At 42.9% G+C, this 18,230-nt stretch overlaps 1 protein-coding gene across 1 annotated transcript in view; it reads left to right on the forward strand.

The window, feature by feature from the left end:
- Positions 1 to 18,230, forward strand: part of PDE10A (phosphodiesterase 10A) — a 158,784-nt gene that overhangs the window by 126,911 nt on the left and 13,643 nt on the right. The window contains exons 17-21 of the mRNA XM_015421576.1: positions 3,742 to 3,892; positions 4,917 to 5,072; positions 8,097 to 8,269; positions 10,624 to 10,735; positions 15,971 to 16,051. Of these exons, the coding sequence (XP_015277062.1) occupies positions 3,742 to 3,892; positions 4,917 to 5,072; positions 8,097 to 8,269; positions 10,624 to 10,735; positions 15,971 to 16,051 (673 nt within the window). The remainder of the gene's footprint in view (positions 1 to 3,741; positions 3,893 to 4,916; positions 5,073 to 8,096; positions 8,270 to 10,623; positions 10,736 to 15,970; positions 16,052 to 18,230) is intronic.

Here is an 18,230-nt window from a genome sequence, read left to right on the forward strand (position 1 = left end):
ATAATGTTTGTGGACTTAATAACATAAAGGCGGCATATTGATTAGGCTTAGCCCAGTTTGAGAATCTTAGCAAGTATTTGGGTTGATGAACAGATTAAATTCTTGTAGTAGTTCAGAGACAGGATGCCTGTTATTTATCATTAGATCCCCATAGACGTTGTGCAATAGAATGAATATTAGCAGTCATAGGAAGCTAGTGCCATCCCCGGGGGTGAAGGGGACAGCACTGTATTTACTTAATCATATTCTGTATGCATATACTGTTCTTTTATGCTGAAGTCTTGGGGAAGCCTCATTTCCTTTGTATTTTCTCAAAGAAGAAAGAAAGATAAAGAAATATCTAAAGCAGCAGCTAGACTGCGGTTCAGAATTTGAAGGCCTTTATGTTCACTGGAAGCTGAATCCCTCCTTCACCCTAGAGACTTAGCTGACACACCCTCTCACCTCTCCAGCAGCGCAGTGAATATGTGCAGCAGGCATACTAGAACTCCTTTCTCCTGCTTCACAAAGTGCTTGAGAGGTGAGACGTTGTAGCCCTGGAGTGTTTAACTTGATGTGGTTAAGTCACACACATAGAAACCTGTTAAAAGGTGTTAGCTATCCATCTAATCAACTGCACATAAGTACTGCATACCTTAAAAACATTAGCCCCAGTCCAGCAGTTCTTGTGCATGTGCGGAACTCCGATACGTGCATGGAACTGTGCATGAGCAAGGACTGTCCCAGTCACTTCAGCATCAGGAACATTAAAGTGAATGGAGCAGTTCTGGCTATTGCAGATCTCCATGTGTGCCTCAGAGCCCCGCAGAGCTTTTAATTGGGGGAGTTTTTCTTCTTTTTTCAGATTGTTTTTTGGCTTAGAGGACAATAATTCTGTCTTTGGTGTGTATAGGAGGACATTTTGCAGAGATAATGAAAAAAATTAAAGGAACCAAAATTATATTTTATATATTTATATGAATTATATTTTATGTTGCTTTTTATATGGGAAAGCATATTTATTCCCCCTAAATTGAGGACTGAATCTCTCTTAAAGACTCAGCCATGCTTATAGTATTGTGAAGATAGAAAAAATTGAGCTTGTTATGGGATAGGAATTTTATTAGTATTTTTGTGATATTTTGCATAAGTGTTCATTAATTCTTAACCAAAATGTTCAGAATCTCTAATAAGAGAAACCACAGAGGTTTTATGGGAGACACATGCTATCAGTTTTTTCTGATGCTTAGCTGAACATTCAGCAACCAATGTCATGATTACTGTGCATTTTTTATAAGTAGCTTGAGTGGTAGAACAAAACCATCCTGTTTTTTATCCCATATTAATTGTATATAGAAATGTACAGGGTTTTTTCTCATTTGGCATCAGTTTTAAATTAAATTACAGTTTTGGCCTATTTGAATGCTATCTGATTTTTTAATGTAAAATCATATGGAAGGATAACAAATCAAATCTACGAATAAATGAGTCTCATTAAAATGCTTCTCAAACTGATTAGAAGTACTTATTATGTTTTGGCTAGTTAGTCAATGAAAAAGTTACAATGAAGTCTAAAGCTCAGGTGTCTTTCTACAACTTAACTTTTAAAACAGAAGATTACTAGAAAGCATCAAGGATTTTCTTTATTACTATTATTTGATTAAGTGAACTTTTGAAAAATTAAATGACTCTACCCCTGAAAGTCTTTCATGAACTTCATGGTATAAAACAAATACACAAAATAAACATTTTGGATAAATGTTTAGTAATTCCTAACTGAAATATCAAAAATCTTTAAAAAGAAAGAAGGTTTTATGGAAGACTTTTAGTTACAAGTTGGACCAAGTTCTCTTGGGGAATATTAACATGCCAGTATTGGCATTTATTCTCTATTCATTTGTTTGTTAATATTCCGTATATTAAATCAGTATGTACTCTTCACTAATGCTGATGTGAGTCATAATTATTTGTCATAGGTCTCATAATTTGTTTAGAGAAGTGACTTACAAAAATTTTAAAGGTAGCATTCAGTGTGGTTCCATGCTTAAATTTTGACTTCATTAAATATCTGAGTATACTCAAAATTGCAAGCACACTTACTGGCAAGTGTTTCACTGAAATCAGTGGGACTGTTCTGAATAAATGTGCTTATGATTGATGCTTTAGGTAAAAATCGTGGAACTATTTTAAAGGTCTTAGATCAATTTGAAGATACTAATGATTGGAAACTTTCAAATTTGAATTGTGAAATGTGTTAGCTAGATTTTAACTTGAATTGTTACCTTAGAGGCAAGGTAGTTCTCTTTCCTGCCATGTAAGTCTGCCCCGTTTTGCACATGCAGGAACAGCTACAGGGAAGGGAGTTGGAAGAACGAAGATTGCACTGCTATGATGTCAGCATTGAGCCTTTATGTGGAATCTGATATTGTGGAGGAAGGGTAATTAGACCTTTCAGTCTGGACACCAGCTGTGAACAGATGGAGTGGGGGGGAAATATGAAACTGTGGCTTTAGCTTGGATATAGAACTTGGGTTCACATCAGTGCCTTTTATCTACTAAGACTTTCCCTCAAAATATGAGTATTTGTGTGTGTGTTTTTATAAAAAAAGTAATTAGGGTTACCAAGAAACCACCTGGAAACATTTTAGCCAAGACTCCAGGCACACAGTTCAAATCTCTGCGGGGCTCTGATGTGGACATGCAGCTGTGCATATTTAGGGGCTTTCTGTCCTCTATTGGGAGCTGAGGGATGCTTCTCAAGAAATGCCCAGTGGAAGTAGTCCCTTGCATTGAAGACAACAGGGACCTTCATGTGTGCGGTGGGTTTGCCACATGGTCACTAGAACTGTAGATGTTTATGCAAGGAACCAAAATTGTATTACAGTTTTGGACCCTTTGCAAAACTTTTAACAAGCATGCATAGTTCCAGCACATAAAGACAGCAAAGCATAAGCCTTGGGAGGTTCTCCAAGTGTACAGCTTCACTCTTGGGACATAAGGTGGTAATGGAGTTCTCCCAAGTCTGCATTCAATCATGTGGGAAAGTGGAGGGGAAATGTCCCTTGCTGCTGCTTAGGCCTTGTCATAAAACTTGAAATGTAGAAAGCAGGATAAGTTCAATTAGTTTTGTCTCTCGACACACTGATAGTAGGGAGCCAGTAAGAACTAAGAAAGCGACTTCTTTAGTGCTCTGTCCCAACGTGTTACAGTGAGCCTTCTGATACCCAAGCAGAGCTTCAAGATCATCTACTTTTCTCTTTCTGGCTTGGGATTTATTTAGTGAGCTTTCCTTCTTCTTCTGGAGTTTGAAGGCTGAGTAGGGGTTTCTGAACAGTTCCCATTTTCCACCGGACCTGGTGGCATTTTTGGAAGAATTTGCTTTGATTTTTTTTCACCAATGTGGCTTGAAATGGCATTCAGTTATCTGTCAGTGTTTTTTACTTTAACTAAATACATGATATCTCTGCAATAGTAAAAAAAAATATTTCTTATGGAGGGAGAGAGGACAGTGGGTTCATGTTTTGCAAAATAGCTTGCTTTTGAAAGTAATTTTACTGGTATCAAGAGTGCTTCCCACTTTGCAGTAGATGCTAAGTAACTGGGCCCAGTGTTTAAGAGGGGAATTGAAATCAGATGTGTTTCCCTGAGATTTTGTAACCTTACTGGTGGAGGATTAAATCATTTTTAAGGAAACTGTCTTTTGTACACTCGATTAATGGTCTAAACCTTTCCTGCATCTCATCACTTTTTTTTCTTGTTAAGTTTCGAACTAGAAAAACTATGCCGTTTTACTATGTCTGTAAAGAAGAACTACCGCCGTGTGCCCTATCACAATTGGAAACATGCAGTTACAGTTGCCCATTGCATGTATGCCATCCTTCAGCATAACCATGAGCTTTTCACAGACATAGAAGTAAGTTGAAATCCTGTTTCATTATCAACAGTTGCATCTCAGATATAGAATCATTTCAAATGTTGTTGAATGTGAAATACCTGGCAAGAAAGTAACATAATGGTCTTACTAGTTTTACATTTAATCAGGTGTGTATTTGACCTTTTAGTTCATATACAGTTGTGACCATTGTATATAAACATATAATAGAACTGGCAAAAGTAGATAAAAGGTTATGGAATGCTTACAGTATAAAAGAGTTCCTAAATAATGGAACACCTGAGGTCAAAGAAGAGCAATACATAAAATTAGAAATGGTTTAGGGAAAACACAAGGTTTTGGGGGGAAATGGGGGTACGTCTGGTTCAGTTAACTGGACTCTTTCTTCTACTGCTAAAGTAGTTTTAGTTTTTTAAAAAATAAAATAACATACAAACATGTGGTTTAGGAATTAATTTTGCCTGCTTTATCATTTCTGCTTTTAAATAGACACTGACATGTTACCAATGACAAATGCCTCTAGATTAGTCTAATTCCTAGATTCTAACATATGAAATGTGTTTGTAAGCAAATGCTATCCCCTTTCACTACAGTCTGTGATTCGTTTGGAATAGGAAAATTCAAATATGACATCACCCAGTAATAAGATAAGTTGTCCTCTGCCTTAAAAAGGGGATGGGAGCATAGCATCTTTTGCACACATGAAGACTCATTCTCCGGTTTGAAAGATCTCAGGCAGAAGGGGTTGGAAAGAGACCTAATGGAGACACTGGAGAGTTGCTGACAGAGCAGGCAATCCCGATGAACCAATAGTCAGTCTTCATAAGGCTATTTCATACATTCTCATCCCTGGGGCTCATCTTCAGTGGCAGCCTGACATTTATAACATGTAGGTGTCTCCCCCATTTAAGGCTAAGCAATGGATGCATATTGTTTGGTGTGTTTTGTCTATTAATATGAACGTCTGGAAGGGTGCAGAGAAATAGCTACTGGTATAAAATCTGTCTGAACACTAACTACATATCCTGCCTGCTTGCTTCTCCAGCGAAGAGGTCTCCTCGTTGCATGTTTATGTCATGACCTGGATCACAGAGGTTACAGCAACAGCTACCTTCAGAAGTTTGATCATCCACTAGCTGCTCTTTATTCCACCTCAACCATGGAGCAACACCACTTTTCACAGACAGTAGCTATATTGCAGGTACAAAGTTGCAATTTTGAGTCAAAAGCAGTGCAGACTGGAAGAGCAGTAGATTTGACTGGAGCTCTGTATCTTTCTAGAGCATGTTTGTTTCTTTGGTGGGATTTACTAGAGCGCCTGAAAGTACTTGAGAATGGATAGAACTGCTTTAGGCCCCGGTCACACAGAAGGTTTTGGCCCGGGAGAGGGACGGATCAGGGGTGCAGCAAACAGACGCGATCTCACTGCAACATCTGGGAAGTGGCGTGCACCCGTCCCTGATCCGGCCCTTCAGGCCAAAAACCTGCAGTAAAAAAGAACCACCCCCAGAGGAGGACTTATCGGGAACGCCGCATCAAGCACGGCCGTGGGATCGCTGCTGCGCCCTTCGTCCGGAGCAATCCAGGCTCCTGGCCGAACTGTACATGTGCACACATGCGCAGTTTGGCTGCCTGGCTCCCCTTTCAGTGGCAAACACCCCCTCCCCCGGCATCTGATCGTGCTGGGGAGAAAGTGTGCGGTGGCTCAGGGGATCTATGTGATCCCGCCGCCGCGTGTCTCTTTTGGTGTGGCTTTAAAAAGCCACACTTTGCTGGTGCTTTTTCCCCCATGTGGCAGGGGCCTATGTGTGACAGCTATATTTCTATCACAGTCTGTGAATTTTTCCCTTTATTTGTTGCTGTTTACAGAGTGTACATACCTCCATTAATACTTATAAGTAATAATCAATATTTGAAAAATAGTGTGATGCATCTTTTAAATTCCTGATTTTCCAAGAATGTTTCTAGAAATAGTACACAATTATGTGTCATTTTAAAAATAAATTCTTGTTAAATTGCATAAATATTATATGAGTATACATCCACATCTATATATATAAAAGAAAGTCCCCTCACTGTAAAATCAACACCCAGGCCAAACCGCTGGACCTAGAGACACCAGATTCGGGGAGAGCGCTCCTACCGTGACATGCTAAGAAGCGATTTTTAGAAATTCAACCCCTAAGTGGGTCAAAAGGTGGGAAATGTGCTCCCGTCATTGATTTCTATGCGGCTGCCAGGCAGCTGCCTCTCTGCACCCCCCAGTCTCTGATTGGTCAGCTGCAGAGCTCAGTGTTCTAAGGTCAAAAAACCCAACAGTTACAGGGGACTGCAGAGAACTAAGGAAATCAGGAGTGGCCAACAACCACCTGTGAGGTGAAGCAAAGCTGCTGGCCCAGCCTCTCTGATGGCTTCCAACACACTCCCCCTACCTCCTACACCTAAGAGGCGGTTGTCTGTCAGGTGCAGCCCCACCTCCACAGTGGCTTCTAATACTCCTCCCACTCCCCCTCCTACACTGGACAGGGAGCTGCCTGTCAGGTGTAGGAGAGGAGGTGGGATGGCTTCCAGCAGACTCCCCCCACCTCCTACACCTAACAGGCAGTTGTCTGTCAGGTGTAGCAGTGGTTGCAGGGTGCTTAAAGCCACAAGAGAGCCTGCCTCAGTAGTAATGCCTTAGTGATCCTGCCAGCCCTGCCTCCACAGTGGCTTCTAATACTTCTCCCCCCTCCCCCTCCTGCACTGGACAGGCAGTTGCCTGTCAGGTGTAGGAGAGGAGATGGGATGCTTACAGCCACTGGGGAGGTTTGCTCAGCAGGATTGCCTTTGCACTGCTGCTGGCCCAGCCTCCCCAATGCCTTTAAATACAATCCCCCTCAACACCAGACAGGCCGGTGTCTGTCAGGTGTAGGAGCAGGGCCAGGGTATGAATGGGAGATAGTAAAGGACATTTCTAGGAGCCATTTTGATGCATGCCTCCCTCATGAACCTGAAGAAATGTCCACCACATCACCACTCCCTCACATCAACTCCCCCTCTCACCTCTTACTGCCCCCAAGAAAGCTCCTGGCAAACGTCGAGCCAGATACACCAACACTACAAGGCGGAGGCAACTTAGGAATGTGGCAAAGACATTTGCACATAGTACTCCTGCAGTGCACTGAGCTGCACAGGCTGTACCAGCAAGATCACCCTGAGGTGCTTAGAACAACAAAGTCTTCGTATGAGCAAAACAATCCAGGAACACAAGTAGGGAGGCCATCACTTTCGTGGAAGGTAGCAGGAGTGGACTTAACAGATGACTGCTTCTTAAATGGACAGTTCTATGTGGCCTGCTCCAGAGTGAGCTCATCAAGCAGCCTGGTGATCCTAGCACCTGAGGGCAGAACCACCAATGTGGTCAAGAGAGAGGTCCTTCAGTAAAGGGGGGGGGGGAAGTACGTCTGTCTCACTTCATTTTTTACACTACAGTCTTCTCTGTTCAAATTCTTGCAACAAATGTCACATTTCAAATTTCACATCATCAGTATTATAACTGGATTTACGGAACGTAAATACCGTAGCGAAGCACGGGTAGCAGGCTAGTTGCTACATAAGCCAAAGTTTGCATGAAGCTATGTATTAAGAACAAGAGATGTTTCCGCAAACAGCATTCCCATTTTAAGTCCAACCTTCCTTCCTTTGATAACATGCAGTAACACCCCATATTATAATCTTATTGTTGTATATTCCCCTATCCCACAAGCAGCAGGCAGTGATGTGGGACAAGGAAACACAACATGGAGTAAATATTAACTTTATACAACAGAACAGGAGTATTCATCAGTGGTATACTCTTTTTGGTGGATTCTCTGTGTCATTGTAACATATAATTTCATTTCAAAATAGTCCGGGATCTATTCAGTGTGAAAAAACCTGCTAGAGTTTTCTCTTGGATTGCCCTTGAAAAGTTCCGTTTGCCATACAGCTTGTTAAGTTCAAAGAGCAATTTGGAAAAAGAAGCAAAAATAACCCTGATATTAATTAGGGATCCTAGATTGTAAGAGGCCAAAATGTGCTTCAGTACTTCTTGCAAAAATAGCCTTTTGTTACTCAGTGGAAATTGCAGATTTTTTAGATGTTGGAACAAGAATTGTATTCGATCCAAAGGGACAGTTCTAAATCAAGAAGTTAAAATAACTGAAATTGAAATTTTATGCTTTTAAAAAAAATTATATTTTCATAGTTGGAAGGCCACAATATCTTCAGTAATTTGAATTCCACGGAGTATGAACAGGTCCTGGAAATCATTCGCAAAGCCATCATTGCTACAGATCTTGCTTTGTACTTTGGAAACAGGAAACAGTTAGAAGATCTTTATCAGACAAGAACACTAAACCTTAAAAATCAAGCACATAGGTAAAGAGCTAATTCACGTTTATAATTCAGCTTCACGTCTAAATGGTGTTTTGCCAGGGTGAATATTTTTAATGTCTGAAAAATTTGACTTGTGAATGTGAAAATTTGTTCAAAAATCTTTTTTTTTTTAAAGAGTGATAGGATGAGTAACACTGTTGTCATATGACACGAATTAACTTCAGCTGTTTAGACGTTCACCAGTACCAATAAGCATAGAACTTTGTATAAACTTATTTTTTGGTTGCAGAAACAAAATCTAAACTAATCTCTGACTTCTACCTGCTATTGAACAGAGAAAGTTATTGAAATTTCACTTTATATTTCTGACTACGTTATAAGGAAGTTAAATGATGAGCAGGTAGACTGTCAGGTTCTTTTTCTACTAATCAGAATCTTCCATTCATTCAAGAATCCTTCAGTGAACAAAAACATTCCTTCTGTGAACTGAAGAGTCTGTTCTTTATTCAATGCTAGATTAGTTGTTGTAGATCTTCCAGGCTGTATGGCCGTGGTCTTGGCATTGTAGGAACTGATGTTTCACCAGCAGCTGTGACTGGCATCCTCAGAGGTATAACACGGAAAGATGGAGTACTCTCTGTGTCAAGGTGAGAAGAAAAATGGTAGGCAGGTACTTTATATCTACTCAGGAAGGTGGGATAGGGCTGAGTCATTATCTTGTAGGAGTTCCCCAGGCTGTGACATACTAATGGATGGCTTTCCTGAGGAGGCCCTACCCCACCTTCCTGAGTAGATATAAAGTACCTGCCTACCATTTTTCTTCTCAGCTTGACACAGAGAGTACTCCATCTTTCCGTGTTATACCTCTGAGGATGCCAGTCACAGCTGCTGGTGAAACATCAGGTCCTACAATGCCAAGACCATGGCCATACAGCCTGGAAGATCTACAACTAATGAACTCCGGCTGTGAAAGCCTTCAACAACATATTCAACCCTAGACATTTTTGAATATTTTTCTAAGGCAAAGTAATGGTTTAGGAAAACTTCTTTTTTATGAATACCTTCATCCCCCTCCCCCCAATACCCTACTCAAAGCAGCAGTTAGGTGTACATCAGATTACTTCGTGATAACCCAGTTATCTCTAACTGTTGGTGGAGTGATGCAAATAATGACTTACAGTTATAATGCTGAATTACACTGTCACACTGTTTTCTGTATTTAACAATGGGGGGGGGGAATAATTGGTGGGCCAACATGGAGTTCCACTTTCAGGAAAACTGGGTGGAGAATTTAAGATTATTTACCTGCCGACTTTAGACCAGAAGACCCACAGGATCTTGCTAATGTACTCTACCTTGGTAACAGAGACCTTTCTGGCAAAGCAATGGTTATTGCTGCTATAGTTGTGGGGTCCAGCCCTGCCCTGTTGTCCCACTGTGTTTGCTAAGAGACTCTTGTCCTCCTTGCTCATTATTGTGCTGTGATGGTGCAAAGATAGAAAGAAGCCCTTTCTTTTTTTCTTATCTCAGTAAAAATACAGTTGCAGGAACACCATCCAGTAAATACTGCATCTACCCCAAGGGACATTTCCCCCCCAGAAGTGCTGTCAAGGAAAAGAGGGGGGTGGTCTTATATTTGCATGCAAGTTGCAAGCATGTGTATGTGTTAAGTGCAGTCAAGTTGTTTTCAACAAATGATGACCTTATAAATTCATGCCCTTTAAAATGTCCTATTGCTAACAGCCTTGTTTGTCTTGCACACTGAAGGCCATGGCTTTCTTCAGTCAACCCATTTCATGTTCAGTCTTTTTCTTTTTCTACTGACTTCAGCTTTTCCTATCATTATTGTCTTTTCCAGTGAGTCTTGTCTTCTCATAATGTGACCAAATTAAGATTGCCTCAGTTCAGTCATTTTCGCTTCTAAGTTTGTGCTGTCATAATTCTATATGTTTGTATGTATGTAAACTTTTTTTTTGGGGGGGAGCCTTAAATTCAGGGTTGTCTTCCTTTTCAGGTTGCATTTTTAAGGAAAAGGAGACCCCTCCCCCATTCTTAGCTCCCTCTGAAACCAGTAAGAATGACCATGGGTCCCACTAACAGTGCAGTCCTAAGCAGGGTTAACAGCTTTCTAAGTTGATTGAAATCAGTGGTCTTAGAAGGGTGTAGCTGTGCTTGGGACTGCATTGTAAGTCCAGATGAATTTTCCCTGAATACACAAATATTGATATCCGTTTTTCCCTTTTCCTTGGGTTACCTATAACTTCTTAACTTAAGCTCTGCATGCCTATTTTTTGACATAGACAGATCTGCCCTTATATTGCAAGTGGCATATTTAAAAACTAAATACAAAATATGTTCTGCTTAAACTGTATAATAAGTTTCCAGTTTCATTCTAGGGACCGCGTAATTGCATTGATGATGACAGCTTGTGACTTGTGTTCTGTTACAAAATTGTGGCATGTAACCAGAATGACATCCAGTGATATATATGCAGAATTTTGGACTGAGGTAAGTGTTTTTCCAACTTGTTTTGTATATGCGTCTGTAGACACGAGATGGAGGCCTGTGAGCACAGCAGTATAGATAATTAAAACTAATTTTATTAAATATTGTATACAGTCTGTGAGTGCCAAGTAATTCTTTTTGAATAACTAAGTTATTTGAAAATTATTGATTAGCTTCTTAGGTGGGATCACATGATTGAATGCACTTCTATACAAAATATTCCCTTCACATAGCAAACTGGCATATCATAGACAAGAGGAGACACGTATTTTTCTGAATGACACCCAGGATTGCCTTGGTTTTAAATGGGAGGGAGCATTCATTCATATGAGCTGCTCATGCAATAGGAAGTGGTTCAGTCCAGAAACAGATTTATTCCTTCAGTTCTCATTTGTAAGAACTGAGCTCTTAGTCTTGGCACATAACTGAAACTTCTGTTTGACTTTTTGTTCCAGACTAGAACCACATAGACTACATGTCTCCTTCCTATCTTCAGTCAAATATACCCACATAAATGGTTTTGATCCTTATTTACCCTTTCATTTATATGAAACATTGTTCCTTCAAAATAGCACTGTACTGGTTTTCAGAAAAGCCTTGCTCTGTGGGTGAAATTAGACATTCAGTAGCAAACACAGGAATCCACCCTGATCCCATCCTTGTTTCTGACATGGGCTGTGATCAGATGTGCCATTTGGCATGGAGGGGAAGCACCACTATTACCTCTGGTGGAATTTGACTCGCAGTCGCACAATCACACATCCCTTTGTGCTGCGGGCTCAGCCCGTCACTGTGTGACCCAGACGCCCTCTTTGGGCTAGTGGGTTTGGGGGGGGGGGTTGCCTTGTGTTTCCCATGCACATAAACAAGGCATCAAGCCTCTGAGCAGAGGGTTCCCTATGGACTATGCAGTTATGCAGCTAGTGGGTTTGGGGGGTTTTTTTGCCTTGTGTTTCCCATGCACATAAGGCATCAAACCTCTGAGCGGAGGGTTCCCTATGGACTATGCAGTTATGCGCATACTGCTAAGCAGGGGGGGGGGACAGCACCAAGTCAGGATGGAATGGGCAGACCATCCCAATGACTTGAGAGTGTGCTTGAGCGATCAGACTACGGAAACTCCATCCGTGGCCCATCTGCAAGTGTTAGGCCTAGACTTTCCCCAGTGTCTTTTAACTCAATTTTCGTGGCAGGGCAGCCAGATGTTGCTGTCTGATCGTGCACTTCAGATCTGTCAGGCATCCACAGCTGTGTCAGATCTAGAGACATGTCTGACCACAGCCATGCAAAACAGAGAAGGGGAGGTGAGGAAGAGTGTAGGGGGAGAAGCATCGGATCAAAGGGAGGGTACTGTCGTTTACCTGCTGCTTTTTTGCTGCAGCTCCCCACCACTAGCTCTCTCAGCATGGTTCAGAGACTGACTTTCCTAGTCAAGAAACTGAAGGGCTGCAAAGGAAAAGGAGTGAGCAGGGAACGAGTTAAGGACCCTGTTCCACCTGCCTCTTCTCCCCCGAAAATCCCTGCTCCCTATTATTATTATTTATTCATTCCAGCTTGTCTGCAGTTCCTTCTATATGTTCAATGCAGTTTGTTGAATTTCATCTATAATGTAATGACTTCTACCAAGGGAAAGGCTACCTCATTTTTTACAATACTATTGATCAGGGGTCATTTCGTAGAAAAAGAGGTGCAGGAGCATAACTCACTAGCATAACTTATTTGCGTATGCCACAGCCCCTGACATCACCGGAAGTGTGTTAGAAGACAACACCCACCGCTCAAGTATTTCCCATCTCAGAGCTGGTGAGCCTGCTTGGAGAAAAACTGCTTCAAAAGCACAAAGCATAAATGTTTGAGAAATCCCTCCCCAAATCTCCCCAATCAAGATATAAATTCTTAGGTGCTTGAGCAGAGCAGCCTCCCCTCTCAGCTGCCCCCCACATGTCAGGGCAACGACTATGTTCCCTCATCAGCATGTGAGGAGGGGGGTCTTTTAATTTGCAAACTTAATATTTTCCTATATATTTAAGAATTATCGGGAAACAATTTAACCTGTTGTTTCAGAATATCTAAGCACCTAGTTCGGTAATAGTCAGCCTGCCGCTATCTGCTCTTTCAAGGAGGAAATGGTTCTTCCCTTTTCTTCCATCCTAGTGAGCTATCAAGCAAAACAGACACAGGTGGATCAGATTTCCTGATTATAAGCATGTTTGGTCAGAGTTAAGCTCCACTTGATGCAGTGGTACTTCTTGATGAGAAGACTGAAGCACTCCTGCTGGGACAGAGCAAAGTCCATCAGCTGTTCCCATTATCCTTCCCTGGAATACAGAGACTGGGCTAGCCTGTTCTTGTCAGATCTCAGAAGCCAAGTAGGGTCAGCCTTGGTTAGTACTTGGGTGGGAGACCACCGCAGGAAATGGCAAACCACTTCTGAACATCTCTTGCCTTGGAAACCCCATGAGGGGTCACCACAAGTTGGCTGCAACTTGACGGCACTTTCTCCTACCATCACAGCTAAGAGACACACAGCAAAGAGTTTATTTAACATGAATTTGTTTAGCTCATCAAGCTAGATGACATCTTGTGGCAGTGAGTTCCATGTGCTTGGGATGACAGCCTGCACCCTGCACATACTTCTTGCACTTTGGGCCACGCTGCGACATGGGTCATGTAGACTTAGAGCCACTCAGTCCTGGAGCTGTGGTAGATAACTCATTAAAGATGTTGACTCAGTGTGTGCGATGGCAGGCAAATGCTATGCTGGGGATTATTAGGAAGGGGATTGAAAACAAATCATGCAGTATCATAATGCCCCCGTATAAATCTATGATGTGGCCTCATTTGGAATACTGTGTGCAGTTCTGATCACTGTACCTCAAAAAAAAACAAAACCCTAGCAATGTGCCCCCGGCTGGGCTAAACCCAGGAAAAGGTGGGAGTTGGCCAGTGGTTATATTGATAGCGGTCAGTGTTCCCTCTAAACTGAGTTAGTGTGAGCTAGCTCACAGTTTTTTAGTCTCCAGCACACAGATTTTTGTCTTAGCTCAGGATGGATGGCTCCAGAGCAAACTAATTTATGCAGTAGCCAAATGGCTCGCTCACAATTTTAATGCTAGTAGCTTTGAAAGTAGAGTTTTTACTCAACCCACAGCTTAGAGGGAGCATTGGTAGCAGTCTCCTTCTGTGTCCTTTATTTAAATGCACTTTTAGAATAGTCACTCTAAGATCTGCAGATATACATACCATGTGCATCAGACAAAGTAATGGTCACAAATTTGACAGTAAGGGTAGATGTCTCTAATCAGTGAGCTTCCATGGCAGAGTGAGTAGGGATTCTGGGGACCTTTTTGTGTTTTGTTTTGCTTTGATTTGTAGGCACACTTCTGCAGCCTGTATGAGAATTCATTATACATTGTTCAATTCTGAAACATCATTATTTTTTCCAGGAAGCCCATTCCTAACTCATCAGAATCCCTTTCCTCTTTCCATATTATTTTCTTTAAGTACTAAGGCTATTAATGCTTTCATCTCCTGATAATTATGCATAAAACTGTACAATGTTGATAGACAACTTCTTTTTATGCTCTGGGATGGTCTTTTCACATTTTTTAGTCTTTACAAGAACATGATTTACAGGAGTTGAAAATACCTGTTCAGACTGTTCCATCTATCTTAAACACTTGGTATATGTAGGCAACTAAGGCAAGGATGCTTATTTTACTAATAATGCATGGCAAGCTTCAAACAGGACTCCTGCATGGCCTGAGGCTGAGGCTAGCTCTCCTAAGGACTATTAGTAATTAGACATGGGGCTCTGGTAGCTTGTACTGGGCTTGCTTCATAGGAGTTTTGGATACTGGCCAGACTCCCTATCAGTAGATTTCCCATGTTCTGGCAAGGTAGGACCAGAAGGAAGGGGGCATCTCTCATCCTCACACACAACACCCCACTCAGAAACACACATACACATCTCTCCAATGGCCGGGGGACGTGAAGAGGGGGAGGGCTCCGGCCATGATGCGGTGGGTGCTGCTGGGCCTGGGTGGGGCGGGCTGAGCACAGGCCTTCGTCTCAGGGGAGCAGCCCGCCCGAGGCCCGGTTTGCGAGAGGGGGAGCCAGGCAGATCATCGGGGGTGCGGGGTGGGCTGAGGCTGCTGGAGCCCCACCTGTGCCCAGGCTGCCTCGGTCCCCTGCTTGATGGGAGGAGGCACACAGTGCAGCTCTCCGCTGCAGAGCCGTCTTGCAGCTGCCGGCAGCAGAGAGACCAACCCAGTGCGCATCACACTCCACTCACCGGGCTGTGCGGCCGCAGGGGGAGCGAGGCTGCCTGGAGCCAGTAAGGGTGCGCCGATGGCCTGGCAGAGCCACGGAAGAGTGTTGCAGAACTGGCCACGAATCACTCACTGTGCTGCCTGCTTCATATGGACGATCACCCAGGACCGGAAACCAATCGGGGGGGCGCAGGTTCTGGGGGAGCCAGGAGTGGTGGGGCCAAGGCAAAGTCCTATAGGCGGGGAGGCGGTCGGCAACAGGACATATGTGCTCTGAGTGCTTGTTGTCACTTCTTCTTCCAACCGGGGGTGGAGTGGAGCAGGGCTTTTGGCTAAGGAGGGGCAGGGCGGCAGGCCAGTGGGGCGCTCTTGTAACTTTGACGCCGTAAGGCAATGGTGTAACCTTGCCTCTATGGGCACTCTGGCCCTGACCCCGATGCTGCCATTTCTCTCCCTCCCCCCCCCCGTGTGTGGGGGGCTGGCACCGACTCCCGGAGCGGTGCTCCCCCACACTCCTGCTCCAAATGACCCCTGCTATTGATGTACATTTCTAGGATCCTGCAATTCACAGTTCACTGGAAAAATACACCTAGGCACTTTTGTAATTAAGGCCAACAAAGTAAATAGCAACTCCATAGAGTCATTGCAGATTGGCAAACCCAGGTGTGTTGGGTGGGAGGCTTAAATCCTTTTTCTGTGCACACCACAGTCCCAGTCTGGAACCAGACCATGACTCCTGGAAGGCACAGAACCATTGTTACACATGGTCCACAAGTACTTTGTAATGTAAGAATAGGCCTTTATATGTTGTAAAATCATCCCTTTCTATTGTTTTCTAAATCTTCTCCTTAATATATTCAAGTTCTAAGTATTTTGTTGTATATAAATGAGAAGCTTTCCTTGTACCTCACCAAGAACCATCTCATCAAGGATCTTCAGTGAACCTTTTGTTTGTTGAATATTGTAGGGTGATGAAATGAAGAAGCTAGGTATTCAACCTATTCCCATGATGGACAGAGACAAGAAGGATGAAGTTCCTCAGGGCCAGGTGGGTTTGATAGATCTGACTTTCCAAAAAGGTATAATTTCACTAGAAAGCAGATATTCTTTTATATATATACTTTCTTTTTACACAGCTGATCTGGTTTTCATTCATTTCGAAAAACATCCTGAATTAGAATACTACAAGGGGTGACTTGCAAAAACTCAGGGAGATGGGGCATCCCATCCCCCCACCTTTGTTTCCTCCCCTCTTCCCCCCCCCTTCTCGCAAAGCCATTCTTTCATTCTCTGTCTCTTATTCCCTCCCCCACCTCATCACTCATATTCTCTTTCTCTTTGTCTCTTCTCCCATCCCTTCTCTCACATTGACACCCAAGACTTGTGATGATGATGGGGGGGGGATCCCATCCTTCCTCCTGTTGCTTTGTGTGCAGGCTACTTGCCAGCCAGGTTCCTCTCCTGCCCACACCAAGCAGTGGCTGCTGGTAGTAATGCTCTTCCTTGTCCACTGCCAGCCTGCTGGCAGCACTACTGCCTCAGTGGTGGAGTTGACTCCGACTTCTGCTCCTCCTTTCCCTGCCCATCTCCAGCAGCTAAGGGGGCCAGGGGACAGTGGCAGCACCTGCACCATCTCTCCCACCCAGTTCCAGTATGAACACCTCAATGGCAGCATGGGGAAGTGGGACCCATGTCTCCTCTGTCAGCTACCTCCTTTGTCATTGTCACCTGAGTGACAGAGGACAGCAGAGGTCAGTAGCTGTCGCCCTTTCTTCCCCACCCTCATCCTCATGCCTTGCCCCTGTCAGGAGAACCTTGTCGTGTTCTCTGTTTTGTGTTTTTTAAAACCCATTTTTTCGTTTTGGGATTTTTCTCAGGTTTGTAGAAATATCTCTTTTATGTCTGTATAGCTCCCATTTGCTGATTTAACTATATATAGATTAAAGAAACTAAAAGTTGGGCGTAGTGGCAGAGCTCAAGGAAGGAATTGGCAGGGTGGATCTTTTCCCTCCTCCCCAAACCTGCATTTTTTCCTGAAACATCTTTGCTGAGGGTGAGGAGAGCCTCATAAACAAAGGCACCACAGTGCAGGGCACTGGAGTGATAAAGGAGGATTAGGTAAAGTTGCTTCCTTCTCCCTGTTCCGCTAGATGAAAGTACAGCAGCGTTTGTACAATATGCAGATAAAATTACTGGCCTGCCTTGGAAGACCATTGTAAGGTTTACTGAGCTAGGTAGAGAAAGTTTTGGATTATGATCCATTTTATGTACTTTAATGTAAAACAAAGTTATAGAGCAGACTAGAAAAAACAAAAATGACTTTCCATTGTGAAGGGGGGGAAATCCAAAGTAAAAAAATCCAAAAATTATTATATATTCTTTTTAAAGAATACCTCAAGGATATGATTATTGTATTTAGTGATGTTGTCCCAAAAGAGTTTGCTTTTGAAAATAAGTAATATTAATAATAGAATAAATAGCATAATTCCTATTAAATCCTCTGTCCATTTTGTTAGGATTTAATCTATTCATTTATTTGATTTACAAAATTTATAACCTGCCCTTCTTCCCTCATTAAGACTACCAAGGTGGTGAACAGATTAAAAAATATATTTTAAAAACCATTAAAACCAAAAAAACTCACATCATTCAAACAAACTGAGTTAAAACACACATACGTTACGATAAAATACACACACATAAATACAATTAAAAACGGGTCAAGGAGGAGGATCACAGCTAGATGAAACAAAACAATCTTTACTTGATGGCAGAAGATGGCAACAAAAGGGGACAGGTGAGTCTCTCTGGGGTGCCGTGATGGAGAGTGGCCTCTCTTGAGTTGCTACCGGCCTACTCTCAGAAGGTGGGAATGCCCAGAGCAGGGCCTTGAAGAATGACTGTAGACCTTAAGGTAGAAGCAAATGGTAAAAACAGTTAAAAAGATCAGCCCTTTATTTAAAAACCTAAAAAAAGAAATGTTTTGCCTAGGGTTGCCAAGTGTTACCTTCCTCCGCAGCGGGGGAGTCCCAGGCTGATCGCGTAGCGCGTGCCGCATCCACGTCACCAGGAAGTGACATGACGACACCGGGCACACTGGGGGCGGGGCCACGACCATCTGAGGGAAAACCATAGAGTTTTACCTCAGATGACCATGGCCCCGCCCCCAGCGTGCCCGGCGTTGTCGTGTCACTTCCTGGTGACGTGCACGTCGGGGTGGAGTTCCC

Source organism: Gekko japonicus, unplaced genomic scaffold, assembly GCF_001447785.1.
Source record: "Gekko japonicus isolate JY-2015 unplaced genomic scaffold, Gekko_japonicus_V1.1 scaffold1496, whole genome shotgun sequence".
Lineage (NCBI taxonomy): Eukaryota > Metazoa > Chordata > Lepidosauria > Squamata > Gekkonidae > Gekko > Gekko japonicus.